Genomic DNA, 22,676 nt, shown 5'->3' on the forward strand with positions numbered 1-22,676 from the left:
CCTCCAGCATCTCCTGCCTCCTAGCAGGGTCTCCCCACCCTCCGTCTTTCTTCTCCTCAAGCCACCGGCACGCTGTGGCCAGAGGGATCTTTCTACAATGTAAATCTGGCTGGTGGCTCCCATGCCTCCGGGATGAAGTCCAGCTTCCCAGCTGGGCCCGCAGGGCCCTCCACGACCCGCCTCGGCCTCCCATCTCCTCCACGCCCATGCTTGTCACAGCAGGGGACGGACGTGCCCTCTCTGGAGCCTGGCCGCCTTCGTGGACGCTGTTCCTGCCTCCCAGAACGTCCTCTCCCCTCTGCCAGGCTAACTCTTCTTCTCTTTCTCCTCCCTTTCCTCCTCCTCCTCCTTCTCTTCAGGTCTGTATTAGGGGAAACTTCCACTGCACACAGAACTCGAGAGAACCGCAGAACGAGCCTCGAGGACCCGTCGCCCAGCTTCCCTGGCGCTCGACACCTGGCCAGTCTTGCTTCACCCGGATGCCCACCTGTGCTTCTCCCATCCTCAGATTATTTTGACGCAAATCCCAGGTACATCATCTCATGCATAAATACGGCAGCGTGTATCTCTAAAAGACAGACATTTTTTTAAGAGATAGCTACAATACCATTCTTTTACCTAAAATATTAATAGACGCAGTGCCTCCTAATGGCCCATCGACACTCAGCCCCGGGCCCCTCACCGGCCCTCAGCTGGGCCCCGTCGGGGGAGCCCTCCTCTGGGCCCCTGCAGCGGGCTCGCTGCTGTCTCTGTGCTTGTCCTGGTTTACGCGCATGGCCCTGGACTAGATGGTGAGTGACCTCAGGGCAAGGACCAGGCCTTTATTTCCATCCCCAGCACCTGGCCTTGCAGAGTGCTTTGTACATAATAAATATTTGCTGGGATGAAAAGAAAAGCTTTCAGTCCCACCTACAATGTCCCTACCAAGTAGGTTGTGCTTGAATCCTTCCAGTGACAGGGAGCTCCCTGCTTCCTGAGAAGGACTTGCCTCTTTTTGGAAGCTGACTCAGAAAGCCCGTCTGGTCTGGTTCCGTCCCTGGGGTCACACAGACTTGCTTGTACACGCGTGCTCCGTGCGGACTGTCCTCTCCCTGGGGCTGCCCTTCTCCAGCTACGAGAGTGTTAGACTGAGCCCACCATTCCAGTCTGACCAGAACTTTCCGGATCCTGCCTCTGCTATTTAAAAGTTCACTGGCCCTCAGCCTCAGATAATTTGCAAATCTGGTAGGTGTGCCTTCCAGGTCCTCATGCCCCCTGGACAGGGCAGAGCCGAGGACAGAGACCCCCAGGGAGCACCAGTCAGCATCCGGCTGCACCACCTTCCAGACCCCCCGTCCTGGCCACTCAGCTACCACAAGGGGCCTCCTCCCAAGTGCCCTGAGCATCTGGAGTGGGCAGGATAGCGGAGAAGAGAGGGAACCGTTGGCTTCAGCGCCACCTCCACCCACTGCTGACTCTTCCTGGGGACTTTTACCCCAGTAAATGATCCACCTTGAGCCACCACTTCCCAGGTTTCAGACACTGGCAAGTTGTTCTGGAAAGTTCTTCCTTTCATTCTGCAGAGCATTCCCAACTTCCAAGTGCAGCTCCCTTCCAGTGGCTGAGGCCCAGGGAGGCCCGGGTTCTTCATGTGCCGAGGCCACGGAGACAGGAATTCCCCTTGCTGGGTGGGAGAAGAGGTGCCCTGGGGAGTCCGTCAGAGCTGGGGAGTAGCCCGAGCCTTAAGCTGAGTCTTTTTTCTTTTTCTTTCTTTTTTTCTTTTGGTGAGGAAGATTGGCCCTGGGCTAACATCTGTTGCCAATCTTCCTCTTTTTTGCTTGAGGAAGACTGTCCCTGAGCTAACATCTGTGCCAATCTTCTTCTATTTTTTATGTGGGATGCCGCCACAGCATGGCTGGATGAGCCTTGTGTAGATCCGTGCCTGGGATCCGAACCTGTGAACCCCAGGCCGCTGAAGCACATGAACTCAACCACTATGCCACAGAGGCAGCCCCTAAGCTGAGCCTTTAATAAAGCTCCAGGACAGCTGGGAGGTGGGTCTTCTCATTCCACTGGGGCGAAAGAAAGGGAAATCCCCATGCAGAGGGAAGAGAGGCAGCAACAAGGATGTCAGTCAGTTAAATCAGGGATGCCAGGTGGCGTCTACACAGATCCAGTGAATACACAAGGGAGGTGAGAGCCTGGAGCGGGTGGGAGCAAAGCCTCAGAGGTGGCAAAACAGGGGGTTTACTGGAGCTCAGGCATCCAGGGACGGTTGCGAAGGTCTTTGTAACCAGAGGTGGGCAGAGGAAGTGATGGTGAGAGGCGAGACCAGAACTGTGCCCTGAGCCAGATCACGACAGACTTCACATGTCACGCTAAGGGATGTGGGCTCCACCCAACGCGCCACAGAGAAGCATGCAGGTTTTTAACCAGAGAGTGACAATCAGACTCGTGCGTTAGAAAGACAGCTCTGACAGCTGTTTGGAGGATGGGGTTGGGGCTGGGAGAAGCTGGAGGGAAGGAAACCAGCTGGGAAGCTCTCACAGAATCCACGCAAGAAGTGATGGGCGCCTGGACCACAGCTGGGCAGTGAGCACGAAGAAGACGAGACAAATTCCACGGGCACTTCTGGGGCACAATTAGTAAGATCCAGAGAAGTGGGGAGTGAGAGGGAGAGTGGAAGATGACCCCGCGTTTCCAGTTGGGTTGATGGCGATGCCATATAGATGGTGATGCTGGTAACCATGACGAGGCATGCGGGGGGAGGGGAGGATAGGAACTGAGACGGTGAGTTGTTTGGGCCACCACAAAGTTTAAACGCCTAACGAGTTGGCGTGAATAAGGATCTGAGGCTCAGGAAAGAGATCTGGGCTTGAGATGTGGTGATGTGGCGTGGGGGTCTAAGGAACAATGAAGACCACGGGAGCAAACAGAGTGACTCTGGAAAAGCGAGTCCTCAGGAAGAGGAAGGGCTGTGAGGACCAGGAGCAGGGAAATTGCCACCTCACTTCATAAAATAAAACCCACACCCTCTGAGGTCAGCAAAACCACAACGAGCTACACTTCACGCCAACTAGGATGGCTATAACATAAAAGACAGACAATCATAAGTGTTGGCGAGGACATGGAGAAACTGGAACCCTCATACACTGCTGGTGGGAAGGTAAAATGGCACAGATGCTTTGAAAAACAGCCTGGCAGCTCCTCCAGAAGTTAAACACGCAGTTGCCACATGACCCAGCAATTCCACTCCGAGGTACATGCCCAAGAGAACTGAAAACGCGTCCACCAAAAACTTACACATGAACATTCACAGCAGCGTTATTCATGATAGCTGAAAAGCAGAAACAACCCAAATAGCCACCAGCTGCTGAACGGATAAACGAAATGTGGTGTGTCCGTGCAAAGGAATATTACTCAGCCCTAAAAAGAATGAAGTACATGCTACAACATGGATGAACCTTGAAAATGTGATGAGGGAAAGAAGCCAGACCTAAAAGACCACGTGACTGTGTGATCCCACGTATACGTCATGTCTGGAATAGGCAAATGCATAGAAACAGAAAGTGAATTCGGGGCTGCCAGGGGCTAAGGCTGGGGGCACTGGGGAGTAACAGCTAATGGGGGTGGGGTTTCTTTTTGGGGTGATGAGTTAATCTGGAATCAGGTAGTGGTGTTGCTTGTATAACTGTGAATATACTACGAAACCACTGAATTGCACACTTTAAAACAGTGAATCTGGGGGCTGGCCCCGTGGCACAGTGGTTAAGTTCACATGCTCCGTCTCAGCGGCCCAGGGTTCACAGGTTTGGATCCCGGGTACGGACCTACACCACTCATCAGCCATGCTGTGGCGGCACCCCACATACAAAGTAAGGGAAGACTGGCACAGATGTTAGCTCAGGGGTAATCTTCCTCAGCAAAAAACTAAATAAATAAAAGAGTGAATTTTATGATATGTGAATTATATCTCAATTAGAAAGAATTTAAGATAATTAAGAGATCCTAGACTTAATTACACAATGATAGAAGGGTTATAACAAACAAAATCTCACTTCACATACTGTCCTGATCTTCTCTTGCTTTAATTTCTAAAGAATAAAGATTAAATAAAGAACTGAAAATATAAAAAGATCAACAAAAAAACCCCAAAAACCTATATGCCAGAAACCATGGTTGGAAACACCATGTTGTAGACCAGCTCTATCCCGTGGAAATACAATGCGAGCCATATATGTAACTTTATGTTTTTTTTTTAATGGAAGATTAGCCCTGAGCTAACTACTGCCAATCCTCCACTTTTTGCTGAGGAAGGCTGGCCCTGAGCTAACATCCATGCCCATCTTCCTCTACTTTATACGTGGGACGCCTGCCACAGCATGGCTTGCTAAGTGGTGCCATGTCTGCACCAGGGATCCGAACTGGCAAACCCCGGGCTGCTGAGAAGTGGAACGTGTGCACTTAACCGCTGCGCCACCGGGCCGGCCCCTATATATGTAACTTTAAATGTTCTAGTAGCCACATTAGAAAAAGTAAAAAGAAACTAAATTAATTATAAGAATTCATGTTTTGAACCTATACAAAATATTATTTCAGCATGTAATCTGTACAAAATTATTAATAAGATATTTACCTTCTTTCCTGCCTGCCAAGTCTTTGCAATCTGATGTGAATTTCGCACTTACGGCATTTTTCAGTTCAGACTGGCCACATTTCAAGTGCTCGAGAGCCCGTGTAGCCAGTGGTTACTATCCTGGACAGCACAGATCTAGAAGGATCGTCACTTCCCGTGGGGGCCAGTTTCATTTCCCTCTCTTTATCTGCATGAGTGATGAGCAATTAAAAACCCCTGAATCATACAGGGCTTGGGTGATTGGCTCCAGTGTCATTAGCAAGCGGCAGCCTGGAGAGAACACAGCTGCTGCCACACCAGGCTCGGGGAGAAGAGCCTCAAGGGAGAGGAGGCGATTCAAAGAGGAGGTGAGTGAGATGAGTGAGTCTCTGGGGTCTACAGTTAGGGAGGAGGGTGGTGAAGGGAGCCGGAGCACGAGGATCCTGCTGGTGGGAGAAGGAATCGCCCAGAGTGCCAGGGGTGCTTCCTGACAGCCATTCCCCAGGCTCTCTCGGAGGGCAGGGAGGAGCCAGGCCAGCGCCCTCCTCAGAGGGCAGAGGGCCTCCAAGGCGCCATGCCGGCGGGGACAGCCACCAGGACGGAGCGGCACCTCTCCTGGAAGTGGGCACGTGGGGGACGTTGCATAAATGCTGAATGAAAAAATGCATCTGCCGCTCAAGTGGAGGGCCAAACAGAAGGCCGGAGAGACAGATCTTTTTCTGTTAAGTTATGAGGTTTGTTGCAACTTGAAGTCGGAAGAAAGAGTTCAAGACCTTCCTCGGTCACCAGCGGGTGAAGTCTCTAAGTCTCGGTTTCTTCCTCTGTCAAGCAGGTTAAAGGCTGTCTGTCCTCGCTCCATCACAAGGCTGAGGGAGGAGCAAAGGAGACCACGTACAGGGAAGCCCACAAGGCTCAACCCAGACACGAGGCATTAGGCCCTATTTTTATGGTGCTGTGACGAGCTGGGGCATATGGAGTGATGTCTCAAGACAGTAACTCAGTGTTGCCTACAGGCTACTGGGCCTAAGATACTCTTCCTGTATTTTTCTTGACTTCGCCTCATAACCGGCATCATGTGGATCTGGCTATGGTACTTTCAAATGTCTTTGGGGCAGGGCCTTCTGAAAGCAGGAGGATGGACTAATTGACCTTCCCTTCTTGACATCCTCCCGACACCTGGAATTTTCCAAGGCTGGAGGCTGGATTCTCCTTGTAAGTAGTAATAACTCTTTCCTCCCAACAGGGACCAGGCACATCTTTGTGTCCACGGTGCACGCAAACAGACACAGTCCCCAGGGTCACAGTGAGACGGGGGTGAGGTTGGCCCTGCTGGGCAGATATTCCAACATCAGGAACTTGATCCTCTGAAAAATAACACGTGTGGCCTCGGTTTCCCCGGGCTGCGGAGTACGGGTCCTGGGGTGACCGTCAGTCCCTTCGTGTCCAGGGCCCAGAGAGTCTTTTCTCTCCTCTCGGCGTTCGGTTTCACCCGTCAGGCTGTGAGTCTCAGCTGGGGACAGCGTGCTAACTGGCCTATTTATCATCTTGTTTGGCTGGCTCCGTCTCTCCGGGAATGGGCGCCAAAGGCCAAGGGAAGGAGCCCGTGCCCTGCGGATCTGTTTGGGGCCTTGGAAAGTATATTTATTGGAAACGATTTAAATGTCCAAATATAGGCAAATGGCTCACCCCAGCCATACGATGGACTATGACAACACCCACCGAAAATGATGTTTAGGGAGCATTTTTAGTGACATGGGAAGATGACTATAATATAGTAGGAGAAAAAGGCAGGAAATAAAATCTATGTACCTTTGCGTGTGTGCATAAAATGACCTCAACCACAAAAGGAAAAAACGCATATTGAAGCACACACTCAATCTGACGATGGCTAATATCTTTAGCTAACAGGACAAAGAATTATTGGTCATCTTCTCTCTTTTCTCCCATGTTTTGTATATTGCCTAGAATGAGCCTTATTACACTATAATTATAAATTACTTTTTGAAGAAAGTACATCTAGAAATAGCCCCTCTGTGCTCTGTGTACCACCCCCTACTCCAGCCTTTACAGCAAGGATTACGGGCGCCGAGGGGAAACAGGAAGTCTCGCCAGTCTGAAAGATCCTTGACCTCTGGAACACTGGAGTCTTCAGTCCTCTGGGGTCGTTGTGAGGCATCTTCCTGGTGACTTAGAAATTACGTCGTGTTTTCAGTGCAGTAAAGGACCAGGGACAGACAGGCTCTCACTAAGTGGCATGTGGAAGAGATGCTGCGACTGCAGTCCGTGAGGGGATCCATCTTGGGGAAACTTGGAGTAAGCAAGATGGCGCCATGTCAGCCCTTGTCTCCTGGGAGTCCAGGAGCAAAAGCAAGGCCTTCACGCTCTGAGGCATCCACTGTACGTAATGAATTAATTTCCTTCCTCTGTATCGAGAATGGGACCAGTTATTTAGCATCCTAGGAGAACTGAGAGGGTCCCTGGATTTGTTTTCTGTCGGCCTGAATCCTCTGGCAGAACTCCGGCTGAGAAAAGCTGATTGTCACAAAGACCTGCCTCCAGCTCGGCTCCCCCGGTGCTCGGCTCACAACTCTGGCTCCAGCAGGGCAAGTCTGCGCCTACATGGCCACAGGACTGGCACATCCAGACCTTCCAGCCTCCCGAAGCGGGGGGCTCTGTGAGTAGGGGCAGCTCTCCTTTGAGGGAGCCAAAGGGACGGCTGCTCAGAGCAAGTTCTCTGGGGGGGGGGGGGGGGGGGCATATTACTTTTTCTAGATCTACAGACAAAGCTGCCAGACTTCTCCAGACACTTAGGGAAGAATCGGATGATGGGAGCTGCAGGCCTCAGCTGGCTGTATACAGAGCAGATTATTAATATCCTCTTTAGGGTAGAACGGTGGCCCCAGAGGTCACTTGAACTTGATGGGGTCAGGCTGGGAGTCTCAGCCTGCAATCGCAGATCCCTAGAGAGCTGGGAGGGAGGAAAACAAGCAAAGGAAGAAGAAATGGAAGCAGCTGAAACTGAGTCCTGAGGCTCATCCCGTCCAGGACAAACTGAGGGGGACACAGCAGTGACGAACCCCTACGATTTAGATGCCGCCCTGTGGATTTGGGGACTGATTTAATTGGTTCCTTACAGAAATCAGAAAAAAACGAGGCACTGCCAAACCTCCCTTCATTTGAGGATCTGGACTCAAAATCATATTTTCAAATAGTCTCAGAAGGGTATAGATGAATCCGTAACTGGCGCAGAGCCCATCAAGGATGACAAGGATGGTGTTTGCAAACTATTCATCCTTTACTCATTCAGCAGACATTGACTGGGCCAGGCACTGTGCCCACTGCTGGGGACGAGGAGGTGAACTCGAGCCAGGCCTTGCACTCAGAAAGTTTGGGAAAAGCACAGAAACAGACAATGCCGAACAATGTGTTATACGTATGTGGTCCACGAAGTGATGGAAGCTGCAGACGGTGCTCTGTGGACACGGAGGGGAGCACACGACCCGGACCGGATGGGTGGGGGAAGCAGAAAGCTGGCACCTGAGCTGAGCGTTGGACGAGGACTAGGACCAGCCAGGCGCAGGGTGGGGTCAGCATCCCAGCTCGAGGCGATGCATGTGCTCCGGCCCAGAGGAAGCAGGAGGGGGCACGGCACCTTTGAGAAGCAGTGGTCGGGTCTGGCTGCAGCTCGGGGTGGAAGTCAAGGAGAGGGGTGCTAGCGGCTGGAGGCCACGCTGGACGCCAAGGGCCTTCTCGGCTGCGCTAAGGAGCGTGAATTTCAGCAGTTCAAGGCTTTTACACAGCATAGTGTCAAGATAGACACCGGCAGCTGTGGAGAGGATGGACCACGACGGGGCGAGGAGAGAGGCAGGGGATGAGTGAGGAGGCCGTGGCATCCTCTGAGTTGCTATGTGACGTGGGTGACAGGAGAAGTGACGAGAGGAGGCCCAGAGTCAAGAGAGGTCGCAGAGTTCCCATCACCGGGACGGTCACCAGGAGAGCCTGGAGGCCCTGGGAGAGGGGTTGGAGCAGGATGAGTGCCAGTTCCCACCCAGGTGCGCTTCTGTTTACCCACGTGGAGAAGGGCAGGCTTGGGGTGGGGTGGCGCGGGGTGACAGGGATTCATTTATTTTTAGACTCATCGAATCTGAGACTCTTGAAGAGTCCAAGAGGCAAGTGAATGTTCTAGAACTCAAAATAGAGACCTAGGCCAGAGATAGAGAGAGAGCCTAGGGGCGGCAGCCGAGTCGCCGGGCTTCGAGGAGGGCGCCCACGAGGACCGCAGGGGAAGGGCAGAGCCTGACAAAGCACCGCGCTGGGCGTTAGAGGGAGAGCTGCTCTGAGGGCGGATGGGCAGGGATGGCGCGAGAGAGGAGAAGATAACCAGGCGAATGTGGGGCCTGGTGCCGAGGGACGTGGTTTAAGAATGAGAGAGGGGTCCAGTACCATAAAATGAACAAACAGGATGAAGACTAAAAAGTGCCCTCTGGATAGAGCAACCAGGAGGCCCTCGGAGACGGGGCTGACACGAGTGCAGCAGCAGACACCTGCGGGGTGACAGGGAGTGTAGGCACTGTCTCCTGCATACTGGCTATGACGGAAAGGAGAGGAGGAGGGAAGCAGTGGAAAGGAATGTTGAAGGGGAGAGAGAGAGGAAAGCCTGCCTATGTGGATGCTTACAAGTTTTCAGGTAGCAGCAGAAGAATTTGAAGGTATTCTCATCCAATGGCCTCAAGTTTCTCAGTGAAACGTGACACGAGGTCATCTGCCGAGGGAGAGAAGAGAGGCGTTGGGACAGGAGGGTTTACAGAGAGGCTCATGTTTGGAATAAAAGAGGGACACAGAGAGGTTTTCTGGGCAGACCGCAGGGCTGGGCTGAGGTTATAGGGTTTTAATCCCTAGCAGCACCAACATCTACAGCTGTGCCATCATCTCCTGGTCTGAGCAGCAGCTGGGGAGCAGAGTACATAAGCCCAATGGTCACTGTCATCCCGGCTGGGGGTGACGAAAGGTTGGGGGCCAAGCAGGAGAACTGAGGATCACGTTGGGAATGACCAAAGTGAGATATCAGCCAAACAGGAAGATGAGTAAAGCCGGAAAGGGCCTCAAAATGGAGACGTCTGTCCATGTTGGGAGTAAGGAAGGCTAAGAGGGGAGGCCATGAGTGGGACACGCCTTGAAGCCGCCATCTTTGGGAGAGTGGAGTCCTGGGCAGAGGATCTGAGTGGGGTTTCATGAAACTTCCAAATCCTAGGAGAGAGATTCAGGAGACCACAGGCAGGACGGGTTCAAAGGACAGGACGGCATTCTCCTTGCTTTCCAAATGGACTCCATTAGAAATGATGGCGATGGCAGTCACCCAATGAAATGCCTACTGCTTGCAAATCAACTCTCAGACCTTCTTCAAACTTTGTACTCGATTCTCACGGACACTCTCCACATTGGGTGTCATCACCTCGACTTACAGGTGCAGAAACCAACAGTTCATTACACGTCTCCCGTGACCCAGCAATCTCAGTCCTAGGGACATACTCAACGGAAATGCTGTCACAAGCACACCAAAAAGTGGACACCAATGTTCAGAGCAGCGCTGATTGTAACAGCCCCACACTGGAAACAACCCAAGTGTCCATTAACCATGAGATGGGTCAATAAGTATGGCATATTCACACAACGAAATACTATATAATAGTGAAAGGTGAAGGAAAATGCTACAGACCACACCACGGTGGAATCTCACAAACATGAATTTGAGTGAAAGAAGCCAGATACAAAAGAACACACACCGCGCGATGCTCCACGTGTAAAATCTAGACACAGGCAAGAGTGCCCCGCGGGTTGAAGTCGGGAGAGGGCTTGCCCGTGGGAGGAGAGAGGGAGTGGAGATGCAGAGGAAGCTGGGGGCGGGGCTGCGGTGCTGCCACGTTCTAGCTCTGGTTCACTTCGTGAGAATACATGAAACTCGACATTTGTGTTTTGCGCGCTTTTCTGTATGTAATTTATATTTCAGTAAAACATATCCATATGAGAAAAACTCCATTATTATCAAGTGTGGTGTGTGGCCTCGGGGACAGAAGATGGATGCACCGGAGGTGAAAACCTTCAACATTCCTTGAAGCAGCTGTGGCAGTCATCTGCTGACTGTTCACAGGCCAGACTTCAGATCTGGAAGGGTTTTTGTGTTTTCTCTACCTCACCCAGGGAGCACTGGGCATTTTTCTGGTGACCTGAAGCTTAACCTCTGACAATTGTCACAGCCTCTTAAATTTCTCGCCCCTTCGATTCAGCCTATACGTGGCTGTCAGTGTTGTCTTCCCAGAGCAGCACATGTCAACACATAAGTCACTAGCTCCATCTTCCCCTCACCATATGTACCCACCCGATGGGCATCCTTGCCCGTCTCCGCTGCCCTCCCTCCCAACACTGGAGGCCATCACTTGCTGCTAAGGCTGACCCCTCAACTCCAGGGCATTCCATCCCTTCTTGCCTCCCTTCCCAGTGTGGCCAACGCTTCCCTCTACTGAACTATCCCTATTAGCATATAAACATGCTACCATATCCGTCTTACAAAGCCCTCCCTGGATTCCATGTTTACCTCCCGCTGCCACACTATTTCTTTGCTTCCCAGGAGAATAAAACAGACAAAAAAGAGACTGGTCTCCACTCTCTATCTCAACCTGTGTCCGCCACTCTCTCTTGAGTCCCCTCTTCATGACAGTGAGCTTATTCTTGACAAGGCCCCAATGGCTTCCATCTTTCTAGTTACTACCGCTGATTCTCTGTTCTCTCACTAAACTTCTCAGCAAGAACGGCTGCGGTGGGCACTCCCTCCTCCTTTGAATCCCTTCCCACTTGCTTTTGGGAAGACACTCTGGGTCTCCATCTCTGCCCTCGGCTCCTTCTCTTCCTGAAGGTTGCGGGAATGGAGGGCTTGGTCCTTGGTCCTCTGCTCTTCTCCATCCACGTTCACTCCCCAGGAGATCTCTTCCAGGCTCACAGCTTTAAATACCACCCACGTACTGATGGCTCCTGAATTTAATCTCCAGCCCCACCTCCCCACCGAGTGCCAGGCTCGTTCATCCCGTCAGCCCAACAATTCCTCCTGGGGCCTAAGAAGTACAAGGAGCTGCACTTGCCCAAATCAGAATTCTTCGTCTCCTCAAAACCTCTTCTCCTGCGTCCTGTCTCAGTCAATGGCATGCAGTTCGCGCAACAGCTCCGACAGGACTGGCCACCCCCAGTCCTCTTTCCCCCAATACTTCAGCCAGTCCTGCCTGTGCTACCTTTAAAGAATGTCCTGACTCTGACCACTTCTCCTCAAACCATCCCTGAGCTCTTGCCTGAGCTACAGGGACACCCTTCTAATTGTCTCCCTTCTCCTCCAGCCTTACCCCCTACCGTCTGTTCATTTTAAAGCCGGCAGAGGATCGATCCCTTGAAAAACGAATCAGATCATATCTCCGCCCTGCTGGAAACCCTCCAATGATGTCTCACCACCCCCAGAACAGCGATGATCCACACTCCCTCTGCTGCCCCCGAGGGCCCTGCATTGTCTGAACCCTGCTTGCGGCTGGGCCTGCTCTGCTCCGCCTGCCCCGCGCTCACCGCGCTCCGGTTACACCGGCCTGGCCTGGCCTCTGACATCCTACACCTGCTCCCACCTCAGGCCTTTGTGTTAGCTCTGGCTGCTGCTTGAAAAGCTCTCTCTCCAGGCCTTCCCGAGGCTCCTTCGGTCCCCTCCAGGCTCTGCTCCAATGCCAGCTCTCTGGGGCGTCCTCCCTGAGTGCCTTGTAGGAAATTGTCCCCTGCCAATAAGGTCGGTCACATATCCTCTCCTGAAACCACATTCTTCTCTATAACGTAGGGATGTTACGTGTTACACGTGTGTGTTCTGTACGTGATCTATAGATGGATGTACATGCATGGTCTTTCTCACCTGTTAGATATAAACTCCATGAGGGCCAGCACCCGTCTGTGTGATTCACTACCCTACCCAGTGGTTAACAAAGGCCCAACACAACAGGAACTCACAAAATAGCTGGAGAATTAACGACTTAAGGAGTCCTCCTCCCTCCTTGAAAACCCAACTATGATGCATGAATCCCGCCCAAAAAAGAATGAGGAGAAGGGAGCGTGAAAGGACAGGCATGAAAGGAAGTGAGGAAACCGAAGGTGCCGGCCCTCTGGAGCAGGTTTCCAGCCCAGCGCTCTGGGAGGTGCGTTATCTGCATGATTTTCCTTCAGCCTCACAGCTCTCTTATGACTCAGTGCTGTTTCCATCTTACAGATGGGGGAACTCGGGCTCAGAGGCAGAGGGGTCACGGAGCCGGCGGTGGGCAGGGCGGGAGCTGCGTCAGGCCCAGCTGGCCTCTGGAGACTCAGTTCTAAGCACCGGACCCCACACAGACCGCGCCCAGAGCCTCCTGCAAGCTCTGCCCCCGGGAGGTTCCTCATTTCCCCAGTGGGCCTCAGGGCGAAGGAAGGGTGACAGGGAAGCAAGGGTGATGAAGTGACACCCCTGAGGGAGCCCGGGGTCCTCAGGAGAGACGGCAGGCGCGGGGATGATGGTTGGGGACTGGGGAGCAGGGGCCCCTTCTATTCCTGGCTGTTTACAAACAGCGTCCTGACGGCCCGCCTCATCCCTTCCGCAGCCGACCCCAGAGACACTTGAAGCAGCCTCGGCTTGTCTGAGTCACAGAAGGCCGCACACAGAGATTTCTCCCATCCCAAAGCCTCCCCCAGTCTCCCTTTACCCCGCTGGGTGGAAAGCGTGGGCCCTGGAGCCTGGGGCACAAAATAAATTAGGCAGCGGCTCAGAGAACCCAGTCGGCGGGGCAATCACCCGTGCGCCCTCCTCCTTGGTCAGCTCCCTGCCCACTCCTGCGCCCCTCCTGTCATCCCCTCACTCCCACCGGCAGGATTCTGTTTTAACCTCATGAGGCATAAAGAACCAGAAAAGGTTGATCTGGCACGTAGGCGGGTGTGAAGTCTGACGACTCGAGGGCCAGGAGACGGAGGCCTCTCAGGATGTGCCAACACTCCCAGCTCCTTATCCACTGGATCCTGGCCCCTGGATCCACTGGATCGAAGCCAGTGTTGCTGATCCCCTCGACGGAGGAGTAACTGAGCCTCAAGAAGCCATGTTGAGAGGTGGTACTGATAACGCATTCGGCACCAGAAGGTATCGATACAGTTGACGTCCCTCCTTCTTTGCGTAACTTACTCAAGTTCACCGGCTCCACAAGGCGCAGAGCAGGAAGCTGCCCTATCCAGTTCCAAACACCCACGGGCTTTCATGCTGACAGGCGCTTGAGGGGCACTGACACTCTGAACCCAGAATCCTCTTCTTTGCTGGCTGTGCCAAAAGAGATCCAATGAAAAGAGCACAGCCGGGGCTGGAAAGGCCTGTGTGCTGTGGTCCAGGACAGTCCTGCTTATCTGACTCGGGGGGCATTCAAATTTCAACCTCTCTTCCCCTGAGTGTGCATGTGCGTGTGTGTGTGCCTGTGCGTGTGTGCACACGTGTGCACACGTGCATGGAGACCTTCCATCTCCAAGGACGCTGCTCTCAAGTCCTCTGTCCTTGTCCCTCTCCCAGCGCCCTTCGTCCAGCCCTGCACGCTCCATCCTGGGTGCCGTGTGCTGACACCGTGGGACTCAGATGCTGCAGAGATGCTCAGGTAGAGAGAGAGGCTGAGGGAGGGCACACAGGTAGACGGGGGCTTTGTCCCCACCCTGAGGGTCTGCTCAGAGGTGCCTCTTCCTGCCTCAGCCTGGGGATCCTGACCTCCCGTTGGTCAGTGGGACTCATACACGCCTCCGACCACCTACATCCCCCCTCACTGCTGAGCCATTTCATTTCCCCAAGTCCTCCTCGGTCCTGTCCATCTGTCCTGCCTCCCTCTCCGGCCAAGCCCTACCCTGCTGTTGTGATAAGGAGAAGGTACGTGCCTGGGGCCGCGCTGAGGGTGGGAGCAGGTGCCGACGCTGCACTGCTTAGAGCTCGTGGAGTTAAGTATTCTATAGGTCCAGAGGGAAACTTATAATGTACGGGGAAGAGCAATACTTAAGACAGACGCCTGTGGCACCCACCACCTGGGAGGCAGCTCTCAACGTCCGGGAGAGACGTTAAACTTGTGGAGCCCTCGCTGGGTGCCTGCTTCTGCTTCTGGGGTCTCCAGACCCCGTCTCCGCCCTAGGCTCCAGGGCTATTTTGGGTGTGCACCAGTCAGGGGTAATCTCCTTAAGCGAGGAGCGTGCTGCCCAGCACACTCCCAAGAGGCCTGGCCTTCTCAGGGTCAATGCTGCCGGCCGGGCCCCCACATCCCCATCCCCATGGCTGCCAGGCTCCCACGGACACTGAGCTGAGATGGGGCCCACCCAGCTAGCGCCTGGAGGGGAAGGTCAGGAGGCTGGGACCCAGCAGACACCGGCCAGTGGGGCGCTGTGGTGAGCTTCTCTAGTTTACCCAGGGGAGGACCGAAAAGAGCCTCCACCAGCCCAGCACAGCTGCCCAGCTCCTGGCGGGGCATCAGTGCTAATCCGGCCCCGGGACGGCCAGGGAGCAGCCGGGGGAGGCAGGTTGGAGAGTCTCTACCCCACTTGGGAAGGAAAGAGAATGCAAGCAGTGACCTGCTGGGATCCGGTTCCCGACACCCGAGCCAGGGACAAGGTTTCACTGGCCCACTGGCCGCACACCTGCCCAGGGACTCTGTCTCCCACAAGGTGGAGGGAGAGTTCCCGTGAGGACGAGGACCGGGAGGAACCCACTGGCTGAGAGGTCGGCCCCCTTAAAGGGAGGGAGGGAAGCCGGGGGTTGGCTCTGCCCAGGCCTACCTCCTGCCTCGCCCAGACCCCTGTAACATCCATTCAACAAGCAGAGGGAGGCCACTGCGTGCCAGGCCCTGGAGAATCACCCACACTGGTGAGGAGAGAGACGAGACAGATGTGACGACCACATGATGTCAGGACGGGGTTGGAGTGCTCAGATCCGACGTGGACCCTCACCCTGCCCGGCGTCCAGGAAGACTGCCTGGAGGAAATGACGCCTGAGACCCCAAGGACAAATAGGAGTTGACCTGGAAGACACGTGCGGGGGGGAGCGGAGAGGGGGGATATTCACGGAAGAGGCGGGAAACCGTTCCAGGAGATCCCTGGGGCATCCTGTCCAGTGAGGGAGAAGCTGTCCCCAGGCCGTGCCACGGTGTCCACCCAGCCAGCATGATGGCCAGAGTGTCAATCTTGGGGCTCCCCCTCCCCAGGAAGAGCCAGAGCTGAAGACCCACACCAGGCCCGCCTTCCACTCTTGGTTTCTATTTAAAAAAAAAATCCAACTAAGTTTATCATGGAAAATTTCAAACTTACATACAAAGTAGAGAGAATAGTAGAATGAACAGCCCTGCGGAGCCATCACCCAGCTTCAACGGTTATCAACTCGTGGACAGTCTCGCTCCCTCTGCCCTCCCCAGCCCTTTGCCCTCATTTTAAAGCAAATTCCCTAATCCTATCAGCTTTTTCCATAAATACTTCAGAACTCACGTGTGAAAGGTAAGGATCCTTTGAAAAGCATATCCACAACACCACTGTCCCACCTCAGAGGAATTAACAACTCCTGATACCATCAGTACCCAGCCAGGATCACCGTCCCGAACAGCCCACACTCCTGTTAACAGTGTTCACCCCTAGTGTGCACCCGGTCCCTAGTTGTGGGGCCCGGGGATGAGCATCCAGCTGCCGCTCCATGACGGCAGTTGAATCTGTGACCTCTGCTCCGTGACACCTCTGCGGTGTTCTGTAGGTCTGTGTCTTGTAACCCTATTAGATCCTAACTTCTTCAGGGCAGGACTGGCATGAACTGCCCTTTTCAGACCTGCTGTGCCAGACAGGAGGGAGCACAATCCTCACAGCCAGGCAGGCTACTTATTAGCTGTGTGACCTTGGGGCACCTATTCAATCTCTCTGAGCCTCAACTCCCTGATTGGCACAATGGGGATAAAATACCTCTCTCCCAAGAACAGTGAGGCAGAAATACAAGGCTGAGCACATGGAAAGTTCTCGGAAAGGCCCATGTTGCTGCGCTTCTCAAGTCAAGAGAAAAAGGCTCACAGTGACTCTGTTTTGACGATTTCCAGTCCCTCACATGTGCGGAAGGCGCCATCAGAGACGGCTGCAGGCAGACCAGTGGCCCAGGGCCCCACCTGCTGCTCTGTATCCGTGACATCCATGCCCCGCCCCCGGCATCCAGGGCTGGCTTGTTTACGCCGGGCACTAACGGACACACGGGCTTGGCTGGCCCGGCCCCTGGGGACTGAGGGGGTGGACAGAGATTTGCTTCCTGCTCACTTCACCAACCTCCAAGTTCCTCCACCCAAACGAAGCAACGATTTCACGGCTGCCACTTCCTGAGCGTGCGTGAGCACGGGGCTCTGTGCTACCGGCCGCACTCGATTACCCTTCCACCCTTGGAGGTGGGTGCTGCTGTCCTCACTGTGTAGACAGCAAACCGAGACTCTGGTGACTTGTGAGCTAGTTACACAGACAGGAGAGATGCTGGTCCTCACACCAGGCTTTTCTGATATTTCATCCAAGTTCGTCACCACACGCTCACGATTTTGCTAAGGGTGCTAAAGAAGCCACTTTTTAGGGTTCATTCCCATTGGCCCACATTTACACGGATGACTTCCGCCCATGGTGCAGGGTGCGCCCTGAACTCCAGCCAGGACCTTCCCGGCATGTGCCTTGGTCTGGGTGGGAGAGAGTGAGTGGCCTGGGACACCCATCCCCACGGGGGACAATGGCCCTGGAGGGGTCTCGTTATACCGAGGGCGTGGCCTGTGCCAGCGTGCACACCCCATCCACCCCCTCCATTCCCCGACTCGGGCTGTCTGCAGAAACCAGCGTGTGCCGGCGGGGCTGAGGGTGGTGGGGCCGGGAGCAGAGGTGCGCCCTGGGATGAGCTGGCTGAGCAAGAAGGTTTGTGAGGATGAAGTTTCCAGCAGCATGAGAGCCCCTCACACTCTCTGTGGCCTAAACATCTTGCCTCAGGGTTCAGAGGGTTCTGTGTTTGCCTTCAGCCTCAGGAGTATCTTTCTGGGCACAGAAGTTGCCAAGGGCACAGATCCTGGGGCTGGGAGCGAGGGGGAGGTGAGCTGACTCCGGAGTAAAAGTTTGGGGTCCATGGGGGCATCTGCAGAGTGGCCCAAGCCTGGGGGGCATCTCCCGCTGTTTCCTGACAGCCGTCCTGAGGGACCAGGCCCTCGCGGTGAGTCCCTATTACCTGCTCCTTTGTTCCGTAACCGTGTCAGTATTTATGCATCATTTTCAGAGCAGCCTCAGAGTGAACCTTGCCCACAGGACGAGATGTTTCTGAGCCTGCCGGCTCCCCTCACTCTCCCAGCTCCAGGCGAAGCCTTAAACAAGGGCCTGGGGGCAGGGACTCCAGAGCTCCAGCCCCCACCTCACTCTGCCCCTTCCCCTCCTCCTGCTGCTCTCCCATCGCCCCCTCCAGGAGCCACGGCGCATCCACAGTCGTGCTCTGTGACCTGTGTCCGACACAACCCCATACCCAGCCAGACCGAAACTCACAGAAGTTTCAGCTGAAAACACTGCCGTTGCCATTTCCTCTGTGTCCTTTGAAGCTCTGGGCCTCAGTTTCCACAGGAGGAAAACAAAGCACAAGAACAGAGACCACGCTTTTTCTCGCAAGGACTCACAAGTGATGGACAACGTACAAGAGACGTGGCCAGTATGAGCGGAGTAGAAGGGAGGTGGTGCGAAGAGTGAGAAGAGTTTGCCACCAAACACTATTTACCGCGGACAAAGCCTGTTACAGGGTCCCCCTCGGGGGAGGCCAGGCTAGCCTGTCCCGAGAAATCTCGCATACGACACACCGGGCGAACGGAGACCTGCTCCGCGTCAGCCCAGGAAACAGAAAGCAGGTTTGCTGAAGCCCATCCTAGCTGTGGGCAGATGCTCCCCAAACGGCCAGCCCTGCCGCTCCTCGGCCCCCTCCTGGTGGCAAAACCCTGTTGGGACAGATCCGCGTCTCCCAGCAAAGGGCCTGGCCGGCTTGTCAGAGGGCTGACTGCCAAAAGGAGGGGACGCTCCCGCAAGAGGCTCCTCCAGAAAGTGCAGCCCTCGCCTCCCCTGGGAATGAATCCGGCGCTCCCAGGTTAGGACACACTTTCAGCCCCATAGACCCCTGGCCCGGTTCCATGGCCTCAGAGAGCCCCTCTGCCCCTGAGCCTCTTAAGTGGTCCAAGTGCCAGGAGATGCCAGAGGACCTAAAAATGCGTGGTTCTCCCCCGAGGAGGGCCTCGCTTTCTCTTCCTGGGTGGCTGGCAAGAGATGGCAAGCATCACTTTATCCTTCCGCCCCTCCCCACAGCAGGATGGGATGGATGTGAAGGAGAAAAAACAGGTGCTGGGGGACCGGGAGGGAGTCAACTTGACCATGAACACTTCAAGGGCACTCTCGGCTCCCATCCCACCGGCAGCCCTATTTGGTTCTGTGGGACGTCGAGTTCCCCCAACACAGCTGGCATCTGCCTTATAAAACAGAAGTCAGGGTGAGAGGTCCACCCTGCCAGCGCGGGGGATGACAGGGCTCTGAAGCATTACATACTCTCCCACAAGAACATTTCCTCTAAGGACAGAAGCATCCCAGCCGTGGAGTCGGGGTCCCCCTCCCTCCGGCACTGCGGTGACTCACATCCATGGACGTCTCCCTCTGAATCAGTTTCTTGGTCTCCTTTTCACAGAAGTTGAGCATGGCTTCCCGGTTGTACGCGCCCGTGGACTGTTTCTCCGTCTGGTTTCTCTGCAGCAGCCCCACGGGGATGCTCCCGTCTGGATCCACCACGTCCAGCTCCTTCTCCAACTCCTCCATCTCCTCCGGAGACAGGGTGGACAGCAGGCTGTCGATATCGGGGTCTTCGCTCACCTGCCGGCGATACTTGGCTACCTTCGACATCTTGGCAGAGTGGGCTGCGGCTCTTGCTGCGGGCGATGCAGGTCCTGGCGGGCCGGGAGCAGACGGTGAGCTGGTCTGGATGGAGCAGAGTGCGGTTCAGGAGCAGACTCCCCGCTGGCTGAGGACCGCAGCTCCCGGCCCCGCCTGCCACGGGTGCTCAAGTGTAAACTGGGAGCCCAGGGCCAGCGGACCCTGGCTGGTCTGACCAGCGGCCAATAAGACGGGACAGCCGCCCGGGCCTAGAAGGGAGAAGCCAATCCCCAAGCAGGGGGCGGGCCGGGCTCGTTGTCAGAGCTGTTTGAAACTTGAGGACATTCCAGGGAATCTTGGAGCGCTGTGTGACCAAATTTAGTACAGAGCATTTAGCCTTTTAAAGACAAGGGGGCCACGCAATGAGAAAAAGATACAAAAATGCAGAGGCTGGCAGAGGCAGATCGGAGCCACAGACAGCCAGCAGAGTAGGGACCGGGCCACGGGGCCTCGTGAACAGCCAGCCCCGGCGTGCCCTGCCCAGGCACGTATGCGACTTCTCCCCCCACCGGGGTGAGGTCGTGTGGCCAGTGTGTGGTCCATGCCTCCTTTCTACTCTATTTGGTAATGTGCTGTGGACTCCCAGTTGTTTACAAGCCCAGGGAAGACACTGGATTCAAGATGCTCCCACCCACCCCACCCATCCCTTCTCTTCTGCCAAGGAGAACCTGAGAGCTGAGCATCAGAGGCCCCAGGCTCCTTGGGCCACTTCTTGAGAAAGAGAGAGAGGGGGAAAATAAATCCTCACTTTGTACCCAGACTGAAACCTGGCAGGCCGTTTGGGGAAGAAAGTAAGATCCGTAGGAGCCAGGAAACTCTTAAAGTCTGTCAATTCCCGTGAAGCGCCAAGGCCCCTGGGAAGAGGGGTCAAACCTCCCTCGTTCTCTCTGCTTCTTCCTCTGCGGGGGACCTCTGTAGACAGGCCTCCTTCAGGATCACCGAGGAGGAGCCCAGGCAGCCACCCCTCGGATAAACCCAGAGCACGATCCATGTGTCTTCAGGGAGCTGGAACCCCAGGCTGCGGGGAGGGCTACGGCGGCAGCAGGTCTGGCGTGTCTCAGAGCAGGGCTTTCCATGGCTCATCCATCACACCGCCCTGCACAGGCCACAGAGACATTCAATCTCCCGGCCCCTCCCTCCGGCCACAAAATCCCTTCTAGAAGCTCTGGTGTCACCCATCGGGGTAGGTGCTTCGATCTTTCCTGGCGTCTTTCCATCCTAAGCCGGAGAGAGACAGTCACTTGATCAGCACTTGCTGAGTCCAGGGATCATCTGGGACAAAAACTTGGCCCTGCATTTCACGCCCACTAGTCCAGCTTTGGGTTAAGGCAGGAGGGGAGGCGTGCTGCCTGGCGGGAACGGGAGTGCAGAGGGGAGGCAGGTTGGCCTGAGAGGAAGGGCTTAGAGGGTCCTGGGGTCGTCATTCCCACGGGGCAGAGGGCAGGCTGGCGGTGAGTAGTGAGCACGACTTTATTGAGCGCTCGCTGGGGTCAGGCGCTGTTCCGGAGCAAGAGGTGGAACCAAGATACAGAATCAGCCGGCCCTGCCTCCTGGAACTTACGTTCTATCTGAAGGAAGACGGGTAGCAAACAGACAATTCCAAATAACTCACTAAGAAAGTAAAGGTCTACAAAATGCCTCAGAAGGGAAGCACAGGGCGAGGGGAGGAGGACGGAAGGTGGTCTCATGGCTGGCACCAGGACTCAGGTCCGGGGGCTGCCACATGCTGCCCACACCACCCTTGGCCAGTTACCCTACCCCCGAGACGGGGCTTCTTCAGCCGTAAGACAGCGGGGGTACTGACCTTGCAGGATCCCTGTGAATGTTCCATTCCAACACACACGTGAAACACTTAGTTGACACACAGTAATTATCTGCAGTTATTGTAATTATTTATATTTACTGTCTTTCTGGGTTCTTGTCTCCCCATTCGACCTCTTCTCTCAATTCTTTCTTTCCTTCAACAGCAACACCCTCAATACACACACACGCACGCGCACACACCCATACACACATGCACACACGCATGCGTGCACACACACACACGCCTTCTCATCTGGTTCTCCCACACTGACTCATTCATTCATTAAGCATTGACTCAGATACTGCTTTGTATATATCACACCCTGCCAGGCACTAGAGGGAGAGAGAGACAAAAATAATTACACAGGGTTATTCCCTTTAAAATCTATAATTTATGGGAGAGAAACTAGCTCTACTATAAGGGAAAGAGAAGCAGCAGAGGCCGAAGCAATTGACAAGAGCCCAAGAGCAGACTCATTAATTCTGCGGCGAGGAGCCAGGGGGGCATCCGGGGGGCCTGGCCTGGCCTGGGTGGGCTTAGTCAGACACGCCCGGTGGAAGGTGCCCTCCCTGCCCCCACCAGCAGGTCTCCTGCCCTATTCCTGCCCCTCAGGTCAGCCCGTCTTCACTCTCCTGCTTGCCCAGACAGGCTTTCTAGAGGAGGCATCATCTTCTGGGGTCCCCGGCTCTGGAGCCACCCCAGTCAACCTCTAGGACCCCAGTCAGCTCTCTTTCCAGCCTCCAAGGACTCTGCTTTCTCAGGCTGTTTGACAAAAATGTTCACTCCTCCCAAGGAGGAGTCAGGACGTGAATGTGAAGACCCCCCCTTCCGCCCTGGGGTCAGCCCTGTGCCGTCTGGTTCCCGTGGCCTTCTCTTCTGGGTCCAGCAGTCTCCGCTCTAGGAACACACGCAAAAAATAAACCCACAGCTTCCAAACTCGCAGGGCAGGCCTCGTGGCCTCCTAGCCAGAGGTTTCTGCACATAAGTCCCTGCGTCTGCTGTGACTTGGGACCCACAATTCCAAACAGCGGGCTCTTCTGACAACTCGGTCCCCAGGGCCCCCTGCAAATGCTCAAGGACTCTGCAAGTCTTCCCCTGCAAGGCGTCACGGCCGGGGCTGGAGGAGTTGGGAACCCGGCGCCCAGAGGACAGCCTCCTCCAGGCCCTGCAATGAGACCGCCGCCCACCCACTCTGCAGGGGGCAACGCTCATCCAAGCTCAGGATCCACTTCCACCGGAAACAAATTCATCCTGTGTTTCACGGGATCCTGGTGTGGGCGA

The 22,676-nt window shown here is 54.9% G+C and overlaps 1 protein-coding gene across 1 annotated transcript in view; it reads right to left on the minus strand.

Annotated features, from left to right (window-relative positions):
• LMOD1 (leiomodin 1) overlaps positions 1-20,710 on the minus strand; it is a 35,196-nt gene extending 14,486 nt beyond the window's left edge. The window contains exon 1 of the mRNA XM_001495117.6: positions 19,301-20,710. Coding sequence (XP_001495167.2) covers positions 19,301-19,561 — 261 coding nt within the window. The 5' untranslated portion in view covers positions 19,562-20,710. The remainder of the gene's footprint in view (positions 1-19,300) is intronic.
• Positions 20,711-22,676: the final 1,966 nt, after the last annotated feature.

Source organism: Equus caballus, chromosome 30 (genome assembly GCF_041296265.1).
Source record: "Equus caballus isolate H_3958 breed thoroughbred chromosome 30, TB-T2T, whole genome shotgun sequence".
NCBI classification, from domain to species: Eukaryota; Metazoa; Chordata; class Mammalia; order Perissodactyla; family Equidae; genus Equus; species Equus caballus.